The 24,450-nt window shown below is 49.2% G+C and overlaps 1 protein-coding gene across 17 annotated transcripts in view; it reads right to left on the bottom strand.

Annotated features, from left to right (window-relative positions):
- CAMK2G (calcium/calmodulin dependent protein kinase II gamma) overlaps positions 1-24,450 on the bottom strand; it is a 54,821-nt gene that overhangs the window by 3,153 nt on the left and 27,218 nt on the right. For 2 of the 17 annotated variants that reach the window (XM_072756280.1, XM_072756275.1), the window contains exons 11-18: positions 21,919-22,002; positions 21,633-21,675; positions 16,969-17,012; positions 7,269-7,337; positions 6,070-6,114; positions 4,728-4,776; positions 1,443-1,518; positions 1,025-1,119 (exon numbers count right to left, since the gene is read on the bottom strand). In XM_072756280.1, the coding sequence (XP_072612381.1) occupies positions 1,025-1,119; positions 1,443-1,518; positions 4,728-4,776; positions 6,070-6,114; positions 7,269-7,337; positions 16,969-17,012; positions 21,633-21,675; positions 21,919-22,002 (505 nt within the window). Of the gene's footprint in view, positions 1-1,024; positions 1,120-1,442; positions 1,519-3,413; positions 3,528-4,727; positions 4,777-6,069; positions 6,115-7,268; positions 7,338-9,527; positions 9,561-16,968; positions 17,013-19,021; positions 19,085-21,632; positions 21,676-21,918; positions 22,003-24,450 lie in introns of all 17 variants that reach the window. The other 15 variants (XM_072756263.1, XM_072756265.1, XM_072756264.1 and 12 more) reach the window with 15 other exon arrangements.

Raw genomic sequence — 24,450 nt, forward strand, 5'->3', positions numbered from 1 at the left:
TGCAGAGCAAAATCAAGAGCTTAAGATTTCAAAATGGATTTGTGATTTAGAAAAAAAAAAATGTCCAAAGTTAAAATTGAATCACCAAAGCACCAAGCTCAGGATATTCCTGGGGTTCCCAGGTTCTTCTGGGGGAAAGCCAAAAGAAGTTTTGCCATTATCAGCCAGCACTGCAGATGGAGTTGCTTTTAATGAGATTCACATTTTAATTCATTTCAAATGTTGGATAGGGGCTACCTGAGACCCTCCTAGGGATTCTATGAACTCTGAAACTGTTTCTGGCTAATAGAATTAGTTAGGTAGCCAAGGGTTTACATTCGAAGCTGAGGCATGGAGAGGATGGTAGTTAGTAGAGAAAACAGTGGCAAAATAAAACTCAGGGCAGGATGGGGAAGGCCCAGGATAAAGTAGGAAAGAAAAGAAAAAAAAAAAAAATAGGGAAGAGGAGGGTGCTAGAGAGTGGAGAGAAGGATAGGAGGTGGTGAGTCATCATCTTATCCCTGGGACTTCCACGAACAGTGCAGAGTGCATAGCCCCTCAGCCAGGACTGTCTCCCTCTGTGTTCAGGAGGACCCAAGCCACAACTTCTGACCTCATAAATCACCTCCAGTGCCCTGCTACTTGCTTGTACATTCTTATCCTGGTTTTAATTTCCTCTACTGTGAAACCTGTAGATAGAGAGCTTCATTATTACTTGCTGACATCATCTCAACCTTATCTCAGTGGTTTCCAGTCCTCATGGGAAGAGGCGAGGCTTAGAGAAAGAGTGACCCTGACTGTGGCAACCAGCACTGCCACCGAGCTGCTGCAGAATGAAGGGACACGTGGGGTTCTGGAGCAGGTCCTTCAAAGGTGTCAGTTTAAGACCATCCTCAGGGTACAAGGAGGCAAACACAGACCAGGGTGCAGCCAAGCATGTCAAATAAGGGAAAAGCGGGCATCTGGGAAGAGGAGGTGAGCAGGGACAGAGGCAAAGGGGGTAAAGGGGCAGGCAGGAGTATATCAGCAGCACGAACCCACTCACGATTCTCAAAGTAAAACTTATGGAAATCCATCCCCTCCACGAGGTTACCAAGGGCCTCAGGCTCAAAGGAAGTGAGGCCTGGATCACAAATCTTCCTGCAGAAAGAAAAGCAGCCTGTCAGTCTCCTATGAAGACTGTCTTTCTTGTCCGTGGTGTCTGTCCTGCAGCAGGTCAGCTATGGGCTAGGCCCAACAAGATGACAAAGATCTTAGGGTCCGCCACCGGGACCCCATGGCAGGGTGGGATACTATCACAGGGTATCTACCCGGGAGAGAGGCCAGCCTAAGGGCCTGGGGTTTAATTCTGACATTGTGCCCAAGGCCCAGCTCTCCCTTTTCCCAGGGTACAAGCTGATGTTGGGGAGAAGGGAGGGCCTCGAGAGACAACGTGGGTCTCAAGGAAATGGGTCTCTACTCACGTGTAGGCTTCAAAGTCCCCATTGTTGATGGCCTCAATCAGTTGTTCTGTGATCTTAATGATCTCCTGTTTTCGCACTGTGGAGGGAAAAAAAAATCCAGCAATTTACTTCCTAAGTGACAGAGAGCCCTCCCCAATCCTTCAGAGAATCCCTGTGATCTCTATCTTTAACATCGAGGCCCTCTTCAGGGAGAGCGAGCCCACTTTCTCTTCATTCCTTCTCTGTTGTCTATGGAGCTAATGGCCCCCTCCTCCTGAAGCCCACCCTTTCACTATGGTTCTCTGGCCTTTATCTCCCTTTCCATCAACAAGTAGGATGCAGAAAACGCTCTTGTCTTTTACAATTGAGGAGGCTAGCCATCATTAATACTCTGCCTAGAGTCCGTGTATCCCATCCCCAGCACGTTTAGCCTCTAGAAGAAGCATCTCCTGATATGGCTGTCTCCATTGCCTGCTTACTTCTCTCACCTGAAGGGGCTCAGTCAGGTCTCAGTTTCCACCACACCACACCACCCCCAACCCTCACTCAGTGGTCCAGAACCTAGCCCTGGGCAACAGCCAGCCTGAGAGCAGAACCTAGCCAGTGATGAGGGCTCTAAAAGGATGAACAGAGCCCTGGGATGGATGCTTAATTCTCTTCACCTTGCTCATCTCCTCCACAGGGCTTTTTTGGGATAAAGGATCTTGGTACTATAAACACTCTTTTTCAACGGAGCTTCTCACCAGAGAGATGGCTCCATTTACCCTGGACGAGCCTCGGAAAAGCTCTAAATCTCATACCAGCTCTCATGCCAGGATGTGTCCCTCAAGAAAACCAAGACAAGGCTCAGAATGACAGGCAGGCAGAACTGGAGCCCTCAGAGCCCCCCACCCCCATGCTATCCAAAGCCGAGGAACTGCTGGTGATACCCTGCACTCATCGGCAGTTCACTGACAGGGAACAGCACTGTTAGCCGGAGCAACACTAGGGTAAAGGAGGGCTCAGACTGAGCTCAGGCTAACCCTGACCAGAGACCCGGGCTGGCCCAAGCTACAAGCCTTTCCTCACAGGAGCAAGAGGCTGCAAGACAGATGCGAGCATTAGAACAGCACAGCCGAGGGGCACAGTTGGGAGAGGACAGCACAGCCAAAGACACGACCAGGTGGGGGCCCCACAGCCACCAGCGTTGTCACGTAGACAGCTCCAGGTGAGTAAGCAGCATGTTGGGGGAACAAACAAGCTCTATCCACTTTCCAGAGGCAAGCAGGTACGTGTGTACACACACACACACACACACACACACACATTCCCTCTCCAACCCCACTGAACCCATTTGTAGGACCTGACTGGGGCCCTGTGGGTGAAGAGGATCGTGTTGATAAACTCTAAAAGGATAGACAGTAGAAGGAAAAGAAGCAGACAAAGGCATTCTCTACATGACACAACTTAGACATTCTACTATCTCATGTCTTTTTCATTACAGAGCTCTGAGGTAGGTGCTATTTTATTCCCACTTTATAGATAAGGAAGCTGAGGCTGTGGGAGGTTCAAGCTACTTCAGGTGTGTCTCACCCCAAGCCTCATGCTCTCAGTAGGATATGTTGAGCCTCAGGCAACACCGCATCCCAACATGGTTCTCGGCTACAGCAATTTCACCATCACCCCCGCTCCCACCACCTTTGACCTGATTTCTGACTTGGCCTTTCTTCCTGGCTCATTGCTGAGGCAAGGCCCACCAAATATCCCAGGGGCTTTCTATTCCTTCCCACCATGTTCTTCCACCCACTCTTGATGTCTTTGGGCCCTGGTCCCAGGGGCCCCTGCCTGGCCTTAAAGGCACCTCCAATCAGCTCTCCCACCCAGCAGAGGCCGAGCTCCCCAAGCTTACTGAGATAGACAGCTGGGTTGGGCTGACAGCTCTGGGGGGATCCCTGAGGGGCTTCAGGATGAGCCAGGGAGACAGAAGCCAGATTGTGCCTCCCTCAAACTTACTGGCTGAGGAGCAGAGAGAAGGCTGGGGCTGCATGCCTGCAGAGGGGGCTGGTCTGTCCCGGGAGCTCCGTCCTTCAGGCACCGAGCTGCCATTCCCAGTGCGGAGCGGGGCAGCTAGCCAGCCAGGGCAGGGCAGGGCAAGGCAGAGCAGCCAAAACAAACAGAACAAGGCAGGTGAGCGAGCAAGCCAGACAGGACCCAAGCCCGTGGCACTGCAGAGCCGGGGCAAGGCAACGCCTCGGGCTGCTGTGGACACTGGACCACATCCCACGCTGCCACCTCTGCCAGAGAGGCCTCCCAGCTGACAGTCCCAGGAAGGTGCACAGACTTGGGCTTGTGGCTTCCAGAGGAGCCTTTGAACAGCCTGTACAGGTACCCATGCTCCCGGGGAAGATGTCACAGGGGGCTAGGCTACAAGGTCAAGAGCCATGAAGGAGCCACTTACTCCACCAGCATCTCCAGAACTGAATTGCTCTGGCCTTAATCCCAGCAGCCCTACAAGTACTGTTTTTAACTCCCTTATATGTTTATGCTTTTTATTTTTTTCAGGTTCCAAAGGTTCAGTGCCCCTTTACTGCTCCTGGGGGTGCTCTCTCAGCTCTGTCCTGCAACTTTTCTGCGACCCTGGCCTCAGGTCACTTACTGATGGTAAAGGGAGCAATCCCAGGAGGCCGAACCAAAGAGCAGGACAGAAATTCCCACTGGTCTGGTCTGCCACACCCTCCCACACCCCCTGGCCCTCTGGCCAGGCCCAAGCTTAGGCTGGTGGTCCTCACAGGACCACTAGGACATGGCCAAATGTGGTCCTGACTCCATCATTCATGCCAAGATTTTGCGACGATAGTCGCTGATCCCAATGTGCCCAAGGACTGTTCCGGTTTTAAAGCTGAAAGTTCCACATCCTGGGAGTTGCTCCAGGCCTAGGGAAATCGGGACGACTGGTCACCCTACTAATGACTCACTCCATTTGTGGGTTACTGCTCCAGGGACTCAGGATGTTTTCCGTACTGGGATGTCCTATCCTTATCAGCAACAGGGACAGTTCTCTGAGCCCTGGCCCCAGAAAGGCCCAGGAAAAGCTCTAGTTTAGCTATTCCAGACTTGGGGTCAAAGAAGAGAAATCTCTTGCCCAGCCAGGCCAGACAGGGACCTCACATCTTAGCCCATGGAAAGTAGCTTTTCTGCCAAGCCCTCTCCTAGAGTATAAGGAGGCACCATTCTCAGTTCTGGGGACAGACAAGACAGGTGCCCCATTGGAACCAAGGTACCTGGGACACTGCTGGGGTCCCTTCCCCACCAAGGGCCAGCACCTACCTTTAAGGTCTTCATCTTCTGTGGTGGTGTTGCAGCTCTCTGTAGAGCCCTGTAGGCCAAAAAGAACACGTTTCTATACACTCAGGTCCTTGGAAACTAGAGGAACCGAGCAGAACAAAAGCAGCGTATGTGCTCTGCAGGAGGTACAGGGAAGAATCATAGAAGGCTCTATTTGCACCCTTGCCATCCGACTTTTATAGAACCTTGGATTCCCAAACTCCTTCCCTAGTCTTCCTCAACTCAGTAAACGAAACTATCTACCCTGTCATTAAAACCTACAGTCGTTGGGTTGGCTGGGTGGCTCAGTAGGTTGAGCATCTGCCTTCAACTCGGGTCATGATCTCAGGGTCCTGGGATCGAGCCCCACAGCAGGCTCCCTGCTCAGTGGGGAGTCTGCTTCTCCCTCTCCATCTGCCCCTCCCCTCTAATAGCTTGTTCTTGAGGCTGGAAGAAAATGCGTACTGCTATGAAGCAGTAGTAGCAGGCCTGCGTCATCACCCTCCTGCTGCTCCCCTCCCGGCTCCGCGCTCTTAGCTCTGCTTCATTTCCCCTGTTCTGCATACTTACTAAGCCCCTGCATTCGCAGCTCTCTGGTCTAGGGCACTCTGACCCTGCCCCAGAGTCTGCCTGGCTGTCTCCTTCCCACCATTTAGTTTTTAGCTCAAAAATCACCTCCTAAGGGAGGCTCTTCCCTGACCACTTAAGTAAAAGCCCTGTTCACCCCCTCTCTTCACTTAATGTCATTTTCTTCATAGCACTTACCACTACTGGATTTTATTTTACTTATTTGGTTTTTGGTTTATTATCTGCCTCCCCTACACCTGTGGAGAGAGATTTTTGTCTTGTCACCTCTGTAGACCAGAGCCCCGGACGGTTTGGGGCTCGATAAATATTTACTAATGGTGGTGCAAATAAGAAGACAAAGCTATTGAAGGCATAATGGGGTGAGGCAATGGAGGATGCTCTAGGGTCTGATTATACTTTTGTCTCTTTTTTTAGCTGTTTGCTGTCATTTAAGCCTCACAAGTCATGGAGGGACATTCCATTATTATTATCCTTAATTTATAGGTAAGGAAGTTGAGGTGCAGAGTGCTAGAGTGACTTATTTAGGGGCCTAAGATTCAAACCCAGGCCCATCTGACTATAGGGCCTGAAGTATAGTACCGTTCCAGGGAACAGAGCGACAAACAGGTACACATTGTCTCCAGCCTAGACTCTGCATACACCTTGGCCTCAAGGTGCAGCCTGTAGGCTGCCATCTGCAGGACCCACAGACTCTGTGATCCAGCCCACCTCTTTCCCGCTGATCTTTAAAGCAGGAGACCAGCTCAAGACCACTCACCTTGATCCCATCTGTAGCGTTGTGTACCACGGTGGTTTGTGGCTCCTGTGAGAGAAGATGAAAATTATCCTCCTGACCTGGGGGCAGTCCTACAGCTCTTCCCTGAGGGACCCCATCCTTTACCCCAGTCCCTCATAGACCACTATCATGACCACTGAGGCCTGCCTGCCAGCCAGTCCCATAAAACAAAATATTCTGGCTCAACTGGGTCCAGGCAGCTGGGAAGCCCCAGATTTAGGGGACAGTACTGGCTGAGCAAGAAGGCCAGGCCTGACACTTAACAAAAGCAGGTACCAGGGAAGCTGAGAGGACAAGGAATCTGTCCCTGATTCCTGCTAGATCTGAGTGTTCTTTCCCCACAGGACAAGTATACTGGAAGAGCTGTGGGGCTGAGGCACAGGCCAGGCCCTGCCAACAGTATTCATCAAGGGGTGGGTAGGAGGCAGGGATAGAGGGAGAGTGGACTAAGGTCTCTCAGAAAGACCCAGAATGCCCCCTCAGCAAGCTGAGCCTATGGAGCTGCCTGCTTTACCATCTTTTGCCTTCCCCAGAGTTCCTGTCCCTGTTGCGCCATGAGGTAGCATGGAGGTCCAGGTCTGCAGGAAGTAGGAGCAACAGGTACAGTTCCCCTCCTTCTCTCCCAGTCATTCCTCTGCTAACTCTCTAGTTAGTGCTACTAGCAGAAAGATCTCTGAGAGCACACAGTGCCCTCAGCACGGAGCTCTCCAGGAACTCCAAGACCTCAGCACCGTCCAGAGGTAAGGGACCCTAGCCCTCCTTCCTGTTCATAGCTTTGCAAAGGAGAGGCTGAAGCAGATTTTATAAGGAGGACTCCAAGAACTGAACGACAGTCCCAAGAAAGCTCCTACCCTCTGATAAGCCACTCACCTTCCCGGCCCCTACAGCAGACCCATGGGGGCCCAGCCTGGGGCTAAGAGGTTTAGTTGAGAGCCCTAACCACTCTTCCCCACCCTCAATAGCAAAAGGAGCAGGAGCAGCAGTTCTGCGGTGCAGGAAGGAGCATGGCCACACAGGACAATGAGGGGGAGAGGGCCCATGGGGCAGTACACAAAGCAGCCTGCTCTACAGGGATGAGAAGGAAAGGCCCAAGGAAGCCTGGGAGGGAGGGCAAGAAGAGGAAAGGAGTGGAGCAGGAGGCAGCCAGGGGCAGGGGCGGAGAAGCCGTAGTCAGGAGGTACCATGGCCGTCTGCAAGGGCGCGGGCTCTTGGGCTGGGCTTACGAGACTGTTTTTGTTGTTGCTCTGTGGCTGAGACAAGAAAACAGATGGTTTAGTTCCTCTGCAGTCACCGAAGCTGCTCAGGTTTGACTCCCAGACCTCCCTTGCCCCCGGCCTGGCCCGGAGGAGCTAGGCCTGAGGTGGCCTCCATCATACTATGTGGATGGGAGCAATGATCAGAGAGATGATCGACTGGAGGGGGGATAGTATTTGGAGGGGCCCAGAGACCTAACACTGGAGGCATCCTTAAGGTGGGACCAGCCCAAAGACTTGTTTCAAAGCATCTCTCCAGAAATCTCTGCTTATGCCAGATGCCATGTCATTGCACAATCACATTTCACAAAAAATAAATTCCGGATCTTCTCATTTTACAGGGAAAAAGAAGGGTTTATAAGAAAGCAGAACAAAATGCAGAAACTCTAGGTCCCCTATCTGTGGGCAGTCTCCTGCTGCCCTTTCAACCTGCCACTTGCATTTCCTTTCCTTTAAAACACCAGCTTGAAGCCTGATCTGAAAAGAAGAGGAACATGAAGAGAAAGAAAACCTCACCTAGAAGATGGTATCCAGAGAGGAAGGGGCGGGGGGATATATTGACTTTGGATACAAAATGCACCCACTGCCCCCACAGAGCGGAGACAAGGCTGTGCTGTTGGCCTTTCTGCCTCATAAATCTCGGTCTTGCTCAATTGGGAGTGAGGGCAGAGCTCCAAGGAGGGGAAGGTGAATCCAGGGGGGTGACTGTGGCTGCGGTCCCAGAACCCAGCCCCTAGGAGAGTAGGCTGCCCAGCAGGCCAACATTCCTGACAGCAGCAGACCACTGGACTATCTTGGGATATCTCCTTGCCTTTTGAAATGTTATACTGAGTGGCCCGGGAAGGGAGGGTTTGGGGAGGATGGTGAGGAAGGAAGGAGGCTGACCTCCAGGGCAGGGAGCCATATCTATAAGAGGCTCTCTGCCTCTTCCACTGCCCTCACCAATGTACTCTGTCTCACTGGGAGTCCCAGTGGAGCCAGTGGCCACTGAAGAACAACCTGATGCCTGCAAGTTCTTCAAAAGACAGACAGCCAAACATGTAGCTACCATCTCTGAGCCAACACAAATGAGGACACACTGGCAGGTCAGATGTGCGTCTCCTCTCCTAGGATACACACGGAAAGCTATCCAGACCGCCCTACTTCTTCTTGCCTTGAGGCTTCTTTTATGGCCCCTTGGATCAGACTTGAAGGAATCCAACCCTAGGTTCCTGTCAACAGCTAAGACGTCCCCAAACACAGGACTAAGCATAGAACCTTAAGCCAGGCACCAAGTGCTATAACACTCCACTGAACCCTGCAGGCTGGTAAAGAGGGGTCCCAGCAAGAGTCAGAAAGTGGATCTACACTCACATGAACTCTGCTCTCTTCCAATCCCCCACAGAAGAGGCAGAGCCATCCTAGCTCAGCTACTAAGTCCAATCTGTTTGGGGCTGCCTGAATGAAGGATGTCCTGCTGGCAAAGCCCAGCTGAGACAGAGACCCTGGCAGGGGGCAAAGACTCCAGGGTCTCCTTAAAGCTGCTATATCTGCAGAGGGTTGGGATGTCAACCAGGTGGCCCCACCTCTGGCTTTAATGGATGCTTTCATAACAATCCAGGCTGCTATGCTCCCCGTGGTGGCCTGTGTCCCATGAGAAAGAAGGTGACATTCTCTATAGTCTTTCAGCTGTTCCCCAACCCCTGAGGGGTGGGTAGGAAGGATGAAACGTTGGGCACACCCTGCTAACGGACGCTCGCACAGAGGCAAAGGCCCAGAGAGTGAGGCTCAGGGCTGCGGGCCTACAACCAGTTCCTCCGCCCAGATGTCCACTGGCTGCCAGTCTGTGGGAAGTGCTGGGTGAGCAGGGCCTCTCCTCCTGAGCAACAGTGAGTGAGGGTCTCTCCCTGTGACTGCCACCTGGCTCCAAGTCCCTGCTAGCTTCCTTTTCTGCCCTGGGCTGCTGGAGGCAGTCGGAGCTCTGCAGCAGGGAGTGCCACACCACACACTCCGATGCCCACTGTTGAGGCCACCGGGAGACCTCGGGCAACAGGCCCCCGCCTGGCAGGACAGGCCGCGCTTGCCCACACAGCACAGACATGCAGTGAGGATGAGTGAAGCACACGCACATGGCAGAATGGGTTTGCGTGGCTGGCAGGCGGGGGCAGGCAGCATGGATAGGCAGGTGGGTGGGCAGGCAAGGCTCACCATTAGGTGCACGCTGGAACTCGACTTCCTTTTCTGGACACACCACAGCGAAAGGGAAAGAGAAGGGGAAAGAGGAGGTAAGACGAGAAGCACAGAGATGCTGCAGGTTAGTGCACCAGCGTGGGCTCTGCCTCAGGAGAAAAGAGCGGAAGAAGGAGACCTGGAGCCCAGCACCAGAAGGATTCAAACAGCACCTAGACCACCAGGCACACGCATCCCTCCACGCCCTGGGACAAGAGCTCCGTTGCTGTCAGGTTCACAAACAGAGATTTAGTGTATTCTAAGATGCCTCCGCCTTGCTCACAGAAAGCTCTGGAAGAAGGTTAAGTCACAAGTTTGTAAAGATAACATTCTGCCAATTTATAGGTTTGGGCTTGTAAGGCGGGCTCCTTGTCAGGTTATGTGTCTTCTCTCATTACTAGGTCTGCCTGCAGTTCAGGTGAGCAGCTACTGGGCAAATAGCAAAAGCCATTCAAGGTCATATTCAGCTTCGGAAACCTTAGACTTCTGAACCGAGACTTTTTTTTTTTCTTTCTGCATCCCTACACTGCTTTTCAGAGAAAGATGTTGAGCTTTTGAAAATCATCTGATAAACAGTGAGCTGGGGGCATCCTTTTCTTTGTTGGCATGGCCACGCTCACCTAGAAGATTTCAATCTCACTGCATCTTGCAATTAGTGGGAAATGGGAAAATAGGGGTGCTGGTGACTAAAAGTGCAGTGATCATGAAGATGTCAAGATGTAACCGGGGGGGGGGGGGGGGGGTTTGCTAAAAACAGGGATTCCTTAGCCTCAGCCAGATAGATGCTCACAGATTTTTTGTTCAGATGTGAAACAAAAGCATACAAATAAAGGCCACATGGAGCAATGAAAATACATCTCAGAAGACTGTGTCTAAAAGGTGAAAGGGACTTGAGAAGTTTATAATTAGCTTGCTGGGAGACGGAAGTCCCTTCAGAACATGTCTGCCTGTTGTCTGACTACTGTTCTAGGCACAGTGAACGAGTCAGGTAAATGTTCCCTCTTCAAGAAGCTGACATTCTACTTTAGAAGACATTTTCAGGACTATAATAAATTCAAAAGAAAGGGACTACAAGTATTTAAAAGAACTTAAAATTATATCTAAAGAAAAAGAAAGCCTAGCGTCGCGTGGGTTGCTCAGCAGTTGAGCGTCTGCCTTTGGCTCAGGGCGTGATCCTCAGTCTGGGGATCGAGTCCCGCCATCAGGGTCCCTGTGGGGAGCCTATTTTTCCCTCTGCCTATGTCTCTACCTCTCTCTGTGTGTCTCTCATGAATAAATAAATAAAATCTTTAAAAAAATAAACAAAAAAGATGGCCTAAGAATAACTGGGCTGCTTCTTCTTTTTTTAAAAAAGTATCTTTATGGCCAATGTGGGGCTCCAACCCATGACCCTGAGATCAAGAGTCACATGCTCTAATGAGAGCCAGGAGCCCCCAAATGAGGCTTCTTTTACAATAGCCTTTCGTTTATGCCCAAATATGTAATTTTATTTCCAAAGTTATTCGTCAAAAAGAGGAAGTTAGTTTACATTCATATTTATCCTTTTATCCAACCAGAGTGTTTACAATGTGAGGGAGGGTCCATCTCTGTCACTTCATCGGTGCCTAGTGAAATACCTTAAAGGTAGGATATGATCAACAAACTTCCTCTGAGTTGAAGTGGGCTTGCTGACTCTGGTTTCCCCTCAGGCTAAAGCAGAGCACAGGTCTCTAACTTGCCCAACATTGTTGGAGTGAAAGCTGCGGGAGCACTGACTGGGCCCACCCTTGGTCCTGGTGGTTTACAGGCCCTGGCTGTGTGGTGCAGGCAGCTTTTACCTGGACCTTGCCTTAAGCTAAGCACTTTCAATTGTTTGCTTCATCTAATGGGCAGTAAGTTCCCAATCCTAGCTGGCTCTCTTTTGCCTCAACTGTCCTGCATGCAAACCCAAGATCCTTTTCTGCTCCAGGCCCTGACTTTACCGGCAGCCATGCATAGCTGAGCTTCTCTCAACCAGCACATTGCAGCATGGTTTAAATACCAGGTCATTTTAAAAGAACCACATCTCACTTTTACTTAAAAATTAAAATATTGATTTAAAGTTTGAAGCCAGGGCAGCCCGGGTGGCTCAGCGGTTTGGCACCGCCTTTGGCCCCAGGGCCTGATCCTGGAGACCCGAGATAGAATCCCATATGGGACTCCCTGCGTGGAGCCTGCTTCTCCCTCTGCCTGTGTCTCTGCCTCTCTCTCTCTCTCTTATGAGTGAATAAATAAAATCTTTAAAAAAATAAAAAAATAAAGTTTGAAGCCAGAAAAGGATTTGAACCTACGTTCTATACTTCCACAAATATTCAAACAGTACTTCACGAGATGCCTATATCCCCCCTCTTTTTCCCTTTCTTTCTTTCTTCTTCTTCTTTTTTTTTTTTTTTTTTTTTTGACTGGATGGCCATTCTGGCCTGGGATGAGCAAAACGCATTAACTGTCCTCAACTAGGGGCCTCTCAGGATCTGAGAGTTTGTGGCCTCTCCAGTCTTGTCCTCATACATGGCTGTCATTCTTCTACAGACACTGCGTCCCTGTATCTGCTCTCAGAGAAATCAAACCAAAATCTGGGGTCCCTAAATTCAAGAGCAAAAAGTGGTCTTGATGTTCCAACCAATGCTAAAATCCTAGCATCTTCTGAAAGCTTCTGGACAATGAAGAGGAAACTTCCTATAGACCTTAAGTGCCAGGAATTGGGAAGGGAGAAGCTGGGAAAGCAAGGTGGGATCTATACGGGACCCAGGGTCCTCACAGGTCAGCATCTTCTGGGCAACCTCACAGGACTCCCTCATATACACATGAGGTCATGACTTTGACCTTCAAGAGAGTCCAGAAAAGTCAAACCCCACACCTCTTGCTTTGTCTTCTCCTCTGCCTTTTGCAGCACTTCCATCCAACCATTCATTGTTTTATGTATATATACAAAAATATACATACATTCTAAAAGGTCTGCAGCCACGTTACAAGCAACTAGGAAAACAAAAAAGAAGGGGAAAAAAAATCCACTCCACCTGTAATCCCATATCTCTTGCTAATCTTTTTTCTTACATAATTTAAAAACATTATTATAAGCTGCATACAAGTTGATGCCTTACTTTTAAAACAAATAGTATTTTGATTTTTATTCTGATTATCAAAGTAACGCACAGTGTAGGTAAAAAAAATGTAGAAAACAGAAAAATATATAAAATAAAAGTTTCCCAAATTTCCATTGCCCAATGAAGTTACTATTATAACTTCATGGGGTTACTTCCACATCTTCTTCCATCCACATAATATATACTGAATACAATCAACATCTTTTTTCAGACAAAATTTAGATGACAGTGTTCATACTGCTTTATATCCCACTTTTTCCAATTAATATAAACATATTACATAGTCATGAAAATTAATAACTCTGTCAAGGTCTAGTAAAATGGATTTCCTGTATTTAGCCATTATTTTACTGACTTTTGAAATCGCCTCCATTTTTTTCAGTGAGAAATAGTCATGTTGAATAACCTTCTGTTTTCAGTTTTTCCATATTTTGAATTATTTTTTTTTAGCCCGTTTATTTATTTTTTTAAGTAATCTCTACACCCAGTGTGGGGCTCGAACTCACGACTCCAAGATGAAGAGTCGCGTGCTCTTCAGACTGAACTAGCCAGACGCCCCTTGAATTATTTCTTTGGGAGAAATTCCCAGAAGGAAAATTAAAGGGTAAAAACAGCAGGAACATTTTTATGGCTTTTGAAACACAGGCTGTTTCAGAAAGGGTCACTGCTATCACAAACTTAAGAGTCAAAATATGGCACCTCATTTCAACTTGTGTTTTCTCTTCCCTGACACCAGTGAGGCTAAACATCCACATTTGTTAACTAGTTTTACCTCCTTTTTAGGTTGTCAGTGCAACTTCTCTGACCATTTATCTGCTGGATTTTTTTTTTGGGGGGGGGGGACGGACTGTTATTTGATAGGGAAAGCTTTTTGTATAAAAATAATTATTAACTCATCCCATCACATCTGCTGTGAATATTTTCCTTAACCTGTTGCTGGCCTTTTAATTTTGATTGGCCATTCCCTTCTTAAACATTTGTTTCTTTGCCTTTGTTCCCACCACTATATTCAAAGTCTTTTTCTCTGCACAAAACTCACTGAGCACATAGCAGGGTCAGACATTAGCTTTCCCACATAAGCTCTCATTTGAAACAATTTAACAGTTTCTTTGCCTTGCCCTAATCCCTCCCAGGGCTCTCTAAGGTCTGACAATGTTGCACACTTCTGTTCTTCCCCCACCTCCTCTGTTCTGTTTCCTTTGATGATTCCTCTTCTTCCAGACTCTCAATGACAGAGGGCCCTGAAATTCTGTCTTTACTGAACTCTGAAACCTTCATGCGCTTTAGATTCATATGGGAGAAGGGGAGTGTTATTAAAATTCAGATTCCGCCTCCCACCCAAGGCTTCCTGAATCTGAATTCCAAGCTGGACCCTGGAAGCTGTATCTTTTTAATTAGCTCCTTACACAATTACATGGTTGCACCTGACACATCCTTGCGGCCCCAGACATCTAGAAAGTTCCATCAGAAACCTGTCTTTCAATGGCTCTTTTATCTGTCTTTTCACCACCACCATGGCTGTTACTGCTTTATTTCAGGTCCTATTTTGTGCAATCACTCTCCTTCAGCCTTTCAGAGCTACTGAAGTTCCCAGAATCATCACACTATTTCAAACCTATGTATCTTGTGCAATTCCCCCTGCCTGGAATATCCTCCCCCCTCTCCTGCCCGCTTTAACCTAGCAAGATCAGATCAAAGGAGTTCTTCAAACTCAGTTCATGGGCCATCTCCTTCAGGAAGATTTCCTGTTTTGTCTCAGATGCTGGTCTCTGCTCTGCCAGGGCCTGCCCTGAGCACATGTCCTTCATAGCCCCCCCAGACCATGCAGGACTTTCTGGCTTCCCTGTCTCTCCCTCACTCTGAACACCTTAAAGGGTGGGTTATGTGGCTGTTTTCCCAGCTTGTGAAGCACAGAACTAGCTGCATGAGTGAAGTCACGTGAGTCCTCATTCCCATCCCGAACTGCATGTCCAGTGCTGAGCTCTTTCCTGGGCTCCACCAGCTACTTCCCATCACCTTAAAAGACCTTTCCACCTGGATCTCCACCTGTCTCTGAATCTCAGTGTGGTCCAAAAAAAACTCTGGCTATCATGATGGACATTCTCTCACAACTATCCCATTTCTAACAGAGGTACCACCAATTCTTCCAACTGGTGGTCAAAATTCTAGGAAATTTGACATTATCTTAGATGGGTCCTTTTTAATACGTCCAGAGTGAACCTTTGACACACCTCTAAACAGAGCCAATATCTAATCAGAGCCTCAGCAGGACCATTATCCATAGGTAGTGCCTATTCTGATAGGTTGGTGCCTGTGTTCTTTTGATCACTAAGTATTTTCAATATTAGCCTTTCTATTTCCAATCACCTTTTCTTCACGCTATGCCCAGATTATAACAAATCCTAATTGATAGCTCTGTGTCTAGTTCCTTCCCTCTTCTCTTCATCCTTATACCCTTAGCCAAATCTTTTGAAAGCACTGCTCTTACCATAGGTTCTCTGCTCAGTGGCCTACGTGTCTTGTGGTCTGACACGCAAACCTCCAATCCCACTGCTCAACAGACCAATCCAGCTGTATTTTTGATATCCTTCTACCACTAACCCCATGTTCCAGTTGGGCAGAGAACATCAATATATATGATAGGATTCATAAAAATATTTTGTTGTTTTTAAGTTATAGAAGGAACACCTTCTCATTTTAAAGAAAACGTATACAAGGTTAAAAGAAGAAGAAGAAGAAGAAGAAGAAGAAGAAGAAGAAGAAGAAGAAGAAGAAGAAGAAGAAGAAGAAAGAAAGTAAGTGTGTCTTTCCACCTTCCTCACCTCCAATCCCATTCTCTAGAGGCAATCGCTGATGGAGCTCCAATCTTCCCACACCCTTTAAGCTTTCTCCAATAAGTTTTTGCCCAGAAGCTTCTTGGACTGCACCATGCAATGTAGGGTTCAGTACCATATACCATTCAGTGCTTAGCTGATTTCAGGTGTGTCCAATTTCCTCTTCAATTAACCTGACAACTTCTCAAAGCTAGATAAAAACTGCATCACCTCTTGTACCTCTTGTGTGCTCCTAGAACTGAGCATAGTGCCAGGCCTCTCAGAGGTACTTATGAAATATTTTATAAAGAATCACTGATTCTAGCTTCTCTCCTGGATAGAAATAGGCAAAATCTCTCGCCAACTAAACCTGCCACCTTCTCCTAACTTGGCTCCACCCATTCCAGTTCATGTCCCTCTAACTGGGGGGCTGCTGGTCACCCCCAGATCCATGTCAGCTGGTGTGTGTGGAGCCCAAGCTCCCCTCCTTGGTGCAGAAGTACACAGAAGCAGGCATGCAGAGAATGAGGGGAAGAGGAAGGGGAGCAGGGAGGGGAATGGGGCACACGTGTCTATCTCAGCTGGCAACATAAGATCCTGGGGAACGGCCCAATTGAAACTTGTTGGAATTTAAAGGTTTGGATCATTTCATAGTTTGAAATGCGCTATGGTGTAAATTGGTAGGCTTCAAGATAGCCTATCTAATGCCCCAGCCCCAGGACCCATTCTCCCCCCAAAGCATTTACAGAACACTGTGGGCTCTGTGAGGACCCCTAGGACCCCTAGAAGGTGACCTCTCCGTCACCTTCACCAAGCAGCCATTCTCACTAGAGCTTTCTGCTGGTCCCTGAGGGCCCCTGTTCTCTCCTCTTGCTGTGATCCCACAGGAAATGCTCCCTCAGCAAATAGGAACAAGCTGTGACACACTATGTCCTTCGCCTGTTTCTGAGGAGCCTGTGCCTCTACAAAGTTTGAGACACTTTCACTTAGTAGTATTTGAGCTGGGTTCTGGAAGTGCTTTGGAGATATGACAAAAAAGGATCGTGGCTTCAGGTTCCAAGCCCTGTACTCTGAGTGGACCAGGCAAACCTTGCTTTCGTTTGATAAAAAGGGTTTGTGCTTGAAAAAGAAAAAGGAAAAAAAGAAGATTACCCAAGTGACCTAAAAATCCCGAGAGTCAAGCCATGGAGATGAGGGCATGCGTCTGCAATCAGGTTCAGGATTGAGCTCTCTAGGAAACTATAATTTAGGTCACTTCCCCGGAGTCTTTACACTCAAGCCAGGGTCAAAAGAAACACATCTTTCTTCTGCCCTCTCAGGCCAATGGAACCTGCTGTTCTGAGCACAAAGGTTTCTGGTTTTAAAGCAGAAAAGCAAGGATAGGAAGGTTCCTGGGGAAAGGAGGAACAAAGCCAAAAATCCCCCACCCTTCCCCTTAGAGACTGTTGTGAGACAGTCTTGGGCTAGAGGGGTGGAGACACCTACCTTGACACCACCGTCTGACTTCTTGTTCAGTAGGCTTTTGGCAGCTGTGAAAACAAAAAGGAAAATCAAGCCTCCTGCATTGTACCCTCTCCCTAACCTGAAGTCCGGCAGCCGGATCCACAAGAGTCTGCTGTGTCTGACTTGGGGGCCAGGAGTCTCCTGGAAAAGGCCCTTCCTGGGAGCCCCAGTGCAAGAAAGGCATCTCAAGCGGAGTCAGACCCTCAGGGTGGCACCCCAGGATCTCTTCTGCCACGGAAGAGGTCTCAGCAGAAACAGGGACACACTGCACATGGAAGGAGAAACCACATTCAGTACAGGAGTTGCCTGCTGTATTGGGAACTCTGCCCTCAACAGCTTCCACCCAGGTCTGGAAGCAGAGTGCCAGGGTGAAAGGTGAGGGCTCCGTCCCTAGATGCCATGGACTTCCTCAGAACGGCCAAGCTGGAAGGATGCAAGACATCTCCTGAGAGCTCTTGAGAAACAAGAGTGTCACAATTCACGAAGGAGACCAGACGTGAGGACAGACAGACACAGACACAGAGATCAGGACCACCTACAGGAGGGTCTTGCCAGGGGGGTTGAAGCCTTGACTTGGCAGGTCCTCACCAGGCTTACTGGGTCCTCAGTCTACTCTCTGGACCCACTGAGCAGGAAGCATTGGGCAGAATAATGAGGTATTCAATGGGTTCCAGCCAGGCACAGGATGAGGCTCAAGGCTGATGGGCTTTGTGTAGGAAGGCCGGTGACACCTGCTGGTCACCATGGCCACGGGAAGGTAGCCGACCATGGATAGGAGAGTCTGGGAGGTGCAGAGGGATGGAATCAGCCCAACTGTCTGATCCACCGGGACTTCACTGGCTCGACCAGTTGCCACCTGTATGACCTTGAGTGAGTTACTTAACCTCCCTGAACCTCAGTTTCTTTATCTATAAAATGGGGAAAAGTAGGGCCTAGGTCACAGGACAGTGGTGGGGATCTAATGGGACCATGCATGAAAAGCACTAAGCAGAGTGCTTGGCACGTAGCAAGGACTCACTAGGTGTAAACCATTGGCACTATTACTGCTGCCATTCTTCCCTTCAGGTGGCCATTCCTGCCCAAGCTGGGTCCCATCTCTCTCCAGTGAGAACAGGGATCCCTCCATCACAAGAATTCTGACTTCTCAAAATGGCCTATGATCCTATTTCCAGTCATGCTGGGATAATTTGTGCAACTTATTTTTTTTAATGTATTTACTACTATGGCCTGACCACCTACTGTGTTATGTGCTCTATATCCATCAAGGTTCTGAACTCTGCTCGTTAGGATCACTGTTGGGGAGCTTAAAAAAAAATCATTATGCTTATCCCATGCCCTTGGGATTCTGATTTTCTTTGTCTGGGGTGGGGTGTCAGCCTCAGGATGTCTGACAAACTGTCCTATACAGACAGGGTTGACAGCCTTTGACATACATGACCTTAATCATCACCATGTTACTTATTAGCGTCACCAGAGAAAGAAGGAAACTAAGGCTGGGAGGGCTGAGGTGACTCGCTCGGGGTGTGGCAGGGCAAGGATCCGAACCCTGGGACGGCTCTCCCCACGGCTTCTGCACTCCGCAGCCTTTCAGACCTGGAGGCCTGCAAATGCCAGACTTCACAATTTTGAGGGGCATGGTTTCCTCTGTGAGGTCTCCCAACAGTGCTGACAAAGCCTAGTCCTAGCACTGGGCAGCTCCAGCCATGCCCAGGACTGTCTCTGGGGCTGCCACCGGCCACGGCCCTCAGGCAGGCCAGGCTCTCAGCCGTCCGGAGGAAAGCCTCCTGCTGCCCAGCTCCACGTCCCCAGGCTATTGCCTCCTGAGAGTTGGCAAGCGCCCAGCATGCATGGCTGGTTAGGGGGCTCTGTGACACCAATGCGCTCGCAGATGCCAAGTTAGGTGGTCCGTCCGGCATGCCCATCTCAGCCCGCAAGCATGGGACTCGCCTCCCTGGTGAGTGGGCCTGGCATGCTGGCCCTCCTGGTGGGGTGGCAGGGAGCCGAGGCAGGCGGTCGGGGGACTCATGCCACGTACCTTGCCCGGCCAGGCCGGCGGCGCTCGCGGCAGGCGAGGCGGGGGCGGAGCTCTGCCTGCCAACTGAGGGGATACAGTCTCTCAGTGCACAGAGCTGCCGCAAAGCCACAGGGGCCAGTCAGCAGCGAGCATGCCCCAGCACGAGGCGCGGGAACCGCTGGCCGCCCACACGCAGCAAGGCCCAGGCGGCGTGGCCAAGCCAGCCGAGCTGGGGGAGCGAAGGCGCCGGGGGCAGGCTGATGAGCAGGTGCAGCCAGCCCTGCAGCAGTCTGGGGACCTGAGAGGACTGGGTTCGGTCAGGCTGTGGGGATCACCACAGCTCTAGCACCTGTCCCACGAGCTCCTCAGCTGAGGGTCTACGGGTAAAAGCCTGAATTGGTGAGAAGTGGTATCCTTTCTGAGGCAGCTGAGCCCTAGTTTGAGGCTGTGAAGAAACATAGCCTCACCTTCAGACTGTCCCTCCCTAGGGGACTTAAATGAGGCTATTATCAGAGAGCCTTCTCCTCTGGTCATATTCCAAACAGGAGGGACACTGGCACTCAGGACCCAGGGAGGGTGCATGGCCCTTGCGCAGCTAAGTTCACTGATGGGCCCCAGCTCCCCATCCCTCTCTTAACCCACTAGTTCCTCAGAGACACAGGTTGCTTTCCCTCTTCAAAGCAGGTAGCCAGGACAGACAGTTTTTCTCAGCCTGTATTTCAGTCTTCTGAGGGTGAAGATGCCCAAGAAATGAGCCCCCAGGAAAAAAAAAAAAAAAAAAGAAGGCTGCTGAAGCAATACATTCTAGAAACCCTGATTCTACTATTAGCCAACCTGCCAGAGTCCAGGGCCAAGCTGCACCCTCTATTTGGGATAAACTCAGGAAACAGCCTGGTTCACTCCTAAAAAAACCCACACAGGTGCCCTTCCTTCTTGATTACACCTGGTGACACCTCTTTCTACAGAAGCTTCTAGAGACAGGCTCTGTCCCCACCTGTCCCAGAGTCAGGGCAGCAGAGGTCATCCTAGAATGCTTACAGCACTTTTTTGGTCTCCTCTGACCCAGGGCAAAGTAAGCTCAAAGGTTGATAGTCTGAGCAACAAGGACAGGAGGAGGCTCTTTAGGGAGGAGTGAAAAGTGCTTTGTCCTAACAGGGAGACCAGTCTCCTGAAACCAGGATACCAATTTCCTGAAATGGACAGGTGGGAAGGCTGATGTGGAGGCCATGGACAGGGCAGTCTACTGATTTCCCAGCCTGTCTTCACATTTCTTCTACTTGGAGAGACAACAGATCACCATTCTAGTTCAGCACAGAAATGCCCTTGAGTGTTCTCCAGAAAGGCTCTCATACTCCTGAGAAAGTAGAAGCTTCATATAATTCTGAGGACAAGAAGCCTGATGTGGAACTACAGCTTCACCTCTGTTGGAGGCAGCCGAGCTGTGCCCTCCTGCTCTCATTTGTGAGAGCTGAATCGATAACCATAGTCTTCCACTCATGGATACCCACATAAGAATGAGCCTCAAACTAGAAGCACAGGGAACAGGCCTGAGGTGGGACACCACTCCCCTGGCTCACTCTCCAGTCCTGCCCCTCTAGAGCCCAGTGGCTCCCACTTGGGTTAGAGCTCATGAGGCCCTAGGACTTCTCAGCTGCGGCATCCTCAGACCCATGGCCCTTATGTTACCCCGAACGAGCACAGACAAGCCCCTCAAGCTCAAGGGAGCAACCTTAGCCCAGAGCAGCTGCCATACAACTCGTCTCCACGTCAGTATAGAAGGAAAGCAAGGGAAGGAATCTCGCTATGAGAACGAGAGGAGAGAGTCTTCAAACAGTGGTGCTGGGGAGGCTGGGCAGGGTCAAGGAAGGAGTAAGGTGGGAAGAGATCTTCTGTCTTCAGTTAAGTTCTGACATTAACCATTTCCTCACAGCAAGCCCCTGTGCTTCCCCACTAAGGGCGAAAAAGATGGGGGTTGGGGTGGGGTGGGGTGGGGTGGAGTGTCTTGCATCTTAAAAAGAAACATCAAGTGATTTACAAATTACTGGTCCCAACTATCACAACTTCTCCCTCAAATTTAAGCAAGTTGCTTTCCCTCCATCCTGCTGGTCTCTATTTCTTCACTTTTACAGCTAGTAGTATTACAAAGCATATTTTAAGCACAGTCTCTAAAATGTTTAAGCATCTGGGAAAATTTCTATTAGTCATCTCTACTTAGACACAATGAAGTAGAGATCGCCCCAGTAGGCAAATTAACGGTGGTGGCTGAGAAGATTCACTACACCTCATCTCTTTCTTTTGCCCAGCACATTGTCCAATACCCTAGCGACGGGCTAAAATCTTAAAGTGCTGAGAGTCTTCAGAGAATTCAATAAGAATCCCCAGGGACAAGGAAATGGGAGGCTGGGCAAGTTACTCCTTGGGAGGATCTAGGGAAGAGAATTCATAAATATGAACCCAAAGAGAAGTCCCCCAGAATCCCATGTTATAGGACCCAGCAGCAGCAGCCCCTCAAAACAGGGTCTTCTCCATCTTGGTCAAAGTGTTGCCTGAGACACCCAGCACTGGCATGGCAACCCCTCATTCTGACCCACTCACCTCAGGAGAATTAAAGTGCACAGCTGGGGAAACATACCTGAAAAGTTTCTGGAGACAAGCATGGTCGTGAGGATGGCACCCTGGGGAAAGAAGAGAGGCCTGTGAATTCAACTGGACTCTAGAAAAGCATAGCCTCATCTTAGGCAGAGGGAAGCTGCTGGCCAGAGCTTCAAGACCTTGGGTCTTTGGGGCTCCTCCAACATGTATAACCTTCATAGCTCAGCTCCAGCCACAAAGGGAACTACCTCTTGTGATGGAGCCAGGGGTGTCCTGTCAAAAGCTGTGATTTCAGGATGCTGGCAGCCTGGAAAGGCAAGACTCACCTTCAGTTTTCTCCGAGCATTGAACTTGCGCAAGCACTCCACAGTCTCTTGACGATGCATCATGGATGCCACCGTGGATCGTTGCTAAAACGCAAAGAGACAGGCCTGTAAGCCTTCCAGCCAGGTCCTCTGCCCCTCACCCTAGTCCCGTCATCAAGGGCTGTGCTCAGCCACCCCACAGTTGATCTGAGGGTAAAATGAAGTCATAGATGGGAAGATGCTTTTAGAATAAAAGCACTACCCCAAACTCAAGGTTGTGTAAGGACAATAATCTGAATGCAAAACCACCACTGGTAATTGATGCTAGATGAGAAGGGTGGGTGAGACAGCACTCTCCCCTTCCTTGGGAAATGCAAGCTACAAAATGGAAGAGAGTATCCTGTGTGTTGCGATCCTCACGCAGTCACTCCTTCAGCAACTGTACACTGAGCACCTACTGCATTCCTCAGCAGTGAGAGAAGAGGCAGGGTTCCTGCTCTCTACAGAGAACGTTCACTCCTTCCAAGAGCCCCTCTCAACAGCCCCCTCACAAGGACCCGAAGGAAGGTGTGATCTGAGAAGCTAAGGGTCTTCACCTTGAAGCATTCATTCTTCTCGTCATTTTGGATGGTGACTTTTCCTCAATGTATCACTGCTGACTTCCTTCCTCCTTAAAGGGTCCACTGGAAATGATTTACAATGATTTCCTTGATAATTTAGGGTCAATTATTATGTAGTATCATAATATAGTGACGTCCTCAGGGGCTAACAAGTTACATAGAATGATGGAGGGGGCTATGAAAATGACTCCCAGAACAAATTATATCCCTAGTTTTTATGTACCTGTTTTTGTTTGTTTGTTTGTTTTGTTTTGTTTTTAGATTTTATTTATGAGAGAGAGAGAGAGAGAGAGAGAGAGAGAGAGAGAGAGAGAGAATGGCAGGCAGAGACACAGGCAGAGGGAGAAGCAGGCTCCATGCAGGGAGCCTGACGTGGGCCTCCATCCAGGGACTCCAGGATCAGGCCCTGGGCTGAAGGTGGCGCTAGACTGCTGAGCCACCCGGGCTGCCCTTGTGTACCTGTTTTAAGTTGCTCACCCTCTCCCTTTGCTTTTGCTGTCTTAGCTAGAAAAATAAATCTTCCATCATGTAGCCTGGTGCCAATAACCCTAATAGGGCTGCCCCACCATCCTGCCCCTTGTCCCTGACCCACTCCTTTTCCTGGATCCCTTGAAAGCAAGTCTCCCAACCTTCTCTACCCTTTCTGAGTTGTATAATTTTACTTCTTCCTCCAAACTGTAAAGTTCTCCCCAAAGAGAAATCAGAGATCATCACACAACAACTCCTTCAACCTCAGATCTCCAACCACAAAATGATTTTCATTTGCTTTTGACCTCTTTTTACTACCCCAACCTTTGCTTCCTCAATTAGCTAATATTTTAAACCCCTTATTCTGGACTATATTCTTGTCTGCAGTCTATACATTATAAGTCAAGCCTCTACTTAAACAAAAGTTTAAAAACTCCTCTGATTCATCATCTTCTCCATGTAGTACCATTTCTTTCTCTCTTCTCCTCATTCCCCCTCCACCTCATTGAAGCAAGGTTTTGGTCTCTCACTCCACGGCTTCTGCCAGTGAAATAAGGAAGCAATGGCTTTTAATTGCTCAGGGTCCATGGATTCTTTCTCATCGTTATCATGAACTCTCTGTGGCATCTGATTACGGACATTCCCTTACTGAGACCTCCTGTTTCTTTAGGATTTCCTGCCCCTGAACCTCCTCCTGCCACAGAAGGTCTCATTCCCAGCCCCCTTTGCTGGTGCCTCTAACTGTGCCTGCCTTTATGTGCTGGTGTTCAGTGGCCATCCCTTCTCTTACTGAAGCAAATACAAGTCCATCCTGGGAATTCGATCAGCATAAAAACAATCCCATTTATTTCAACACCACCCACGCAGAAACGAAATGACTGCAACCTGCATTTCCAATTTTAACTTCCTTTCTCATCTCTGGAACCTGTCCGATGTCTCCAGCTAGAGGTCCTCAGACGCCACACTCAATTGTGTGAAACTCAGATCATCATCCTTTCTTACAAAATGGCTCTTCCTCCAGGTCAGTGAATGGCATGACCCTGTGCTTTGTTACCAACTCAAAATCTGGCAGTCCCCAGGGGTCTCCCTCTCTCTCCTTCACTCTCTAAATCCAACTGGTCACTAAATCCTTTTGAGTCTATCTACCAAATGTCTCTCAAATCTGTCTACTCCTTGCCACACTAGACAGGCTCCTATCACTACTGTCAGCTGGGACCTCATCCGGTCTTGCTCAGACAATTACGACAGCTTCCTGAACTCTGTGCCCTGGCCTCCTTCTTTTCTTAGTTCCATTTTGTACACAGCTTCCAAAGTGGCCCTTCTTAACTGCATATTTCATTCCCTCTTTATTTTGTTTTTAATTTTTTTTAAAGATTTTTCTTTTTTCTAAGCCATCTCTACAACCAACGTGGGGTTTGAACTTACAACCCTGAGATCAAGAGTCACATGCTCCATTGCCCGAGTC

The sequence above is a fragment of the Vulpes vulpes genome, chromosome 4 (assembly GCF_048418805.1).
Source record: "Vulpes vulpes isolate BD-2025 chromosome 4, VulVul3, whole genome shotgun sequence".
Lineage (NCBI taxonomy): Eukaryota > Metazoa > Chordata > Mammalia > Carnivora > Canidae > Vulpes > Vulpes vulpes.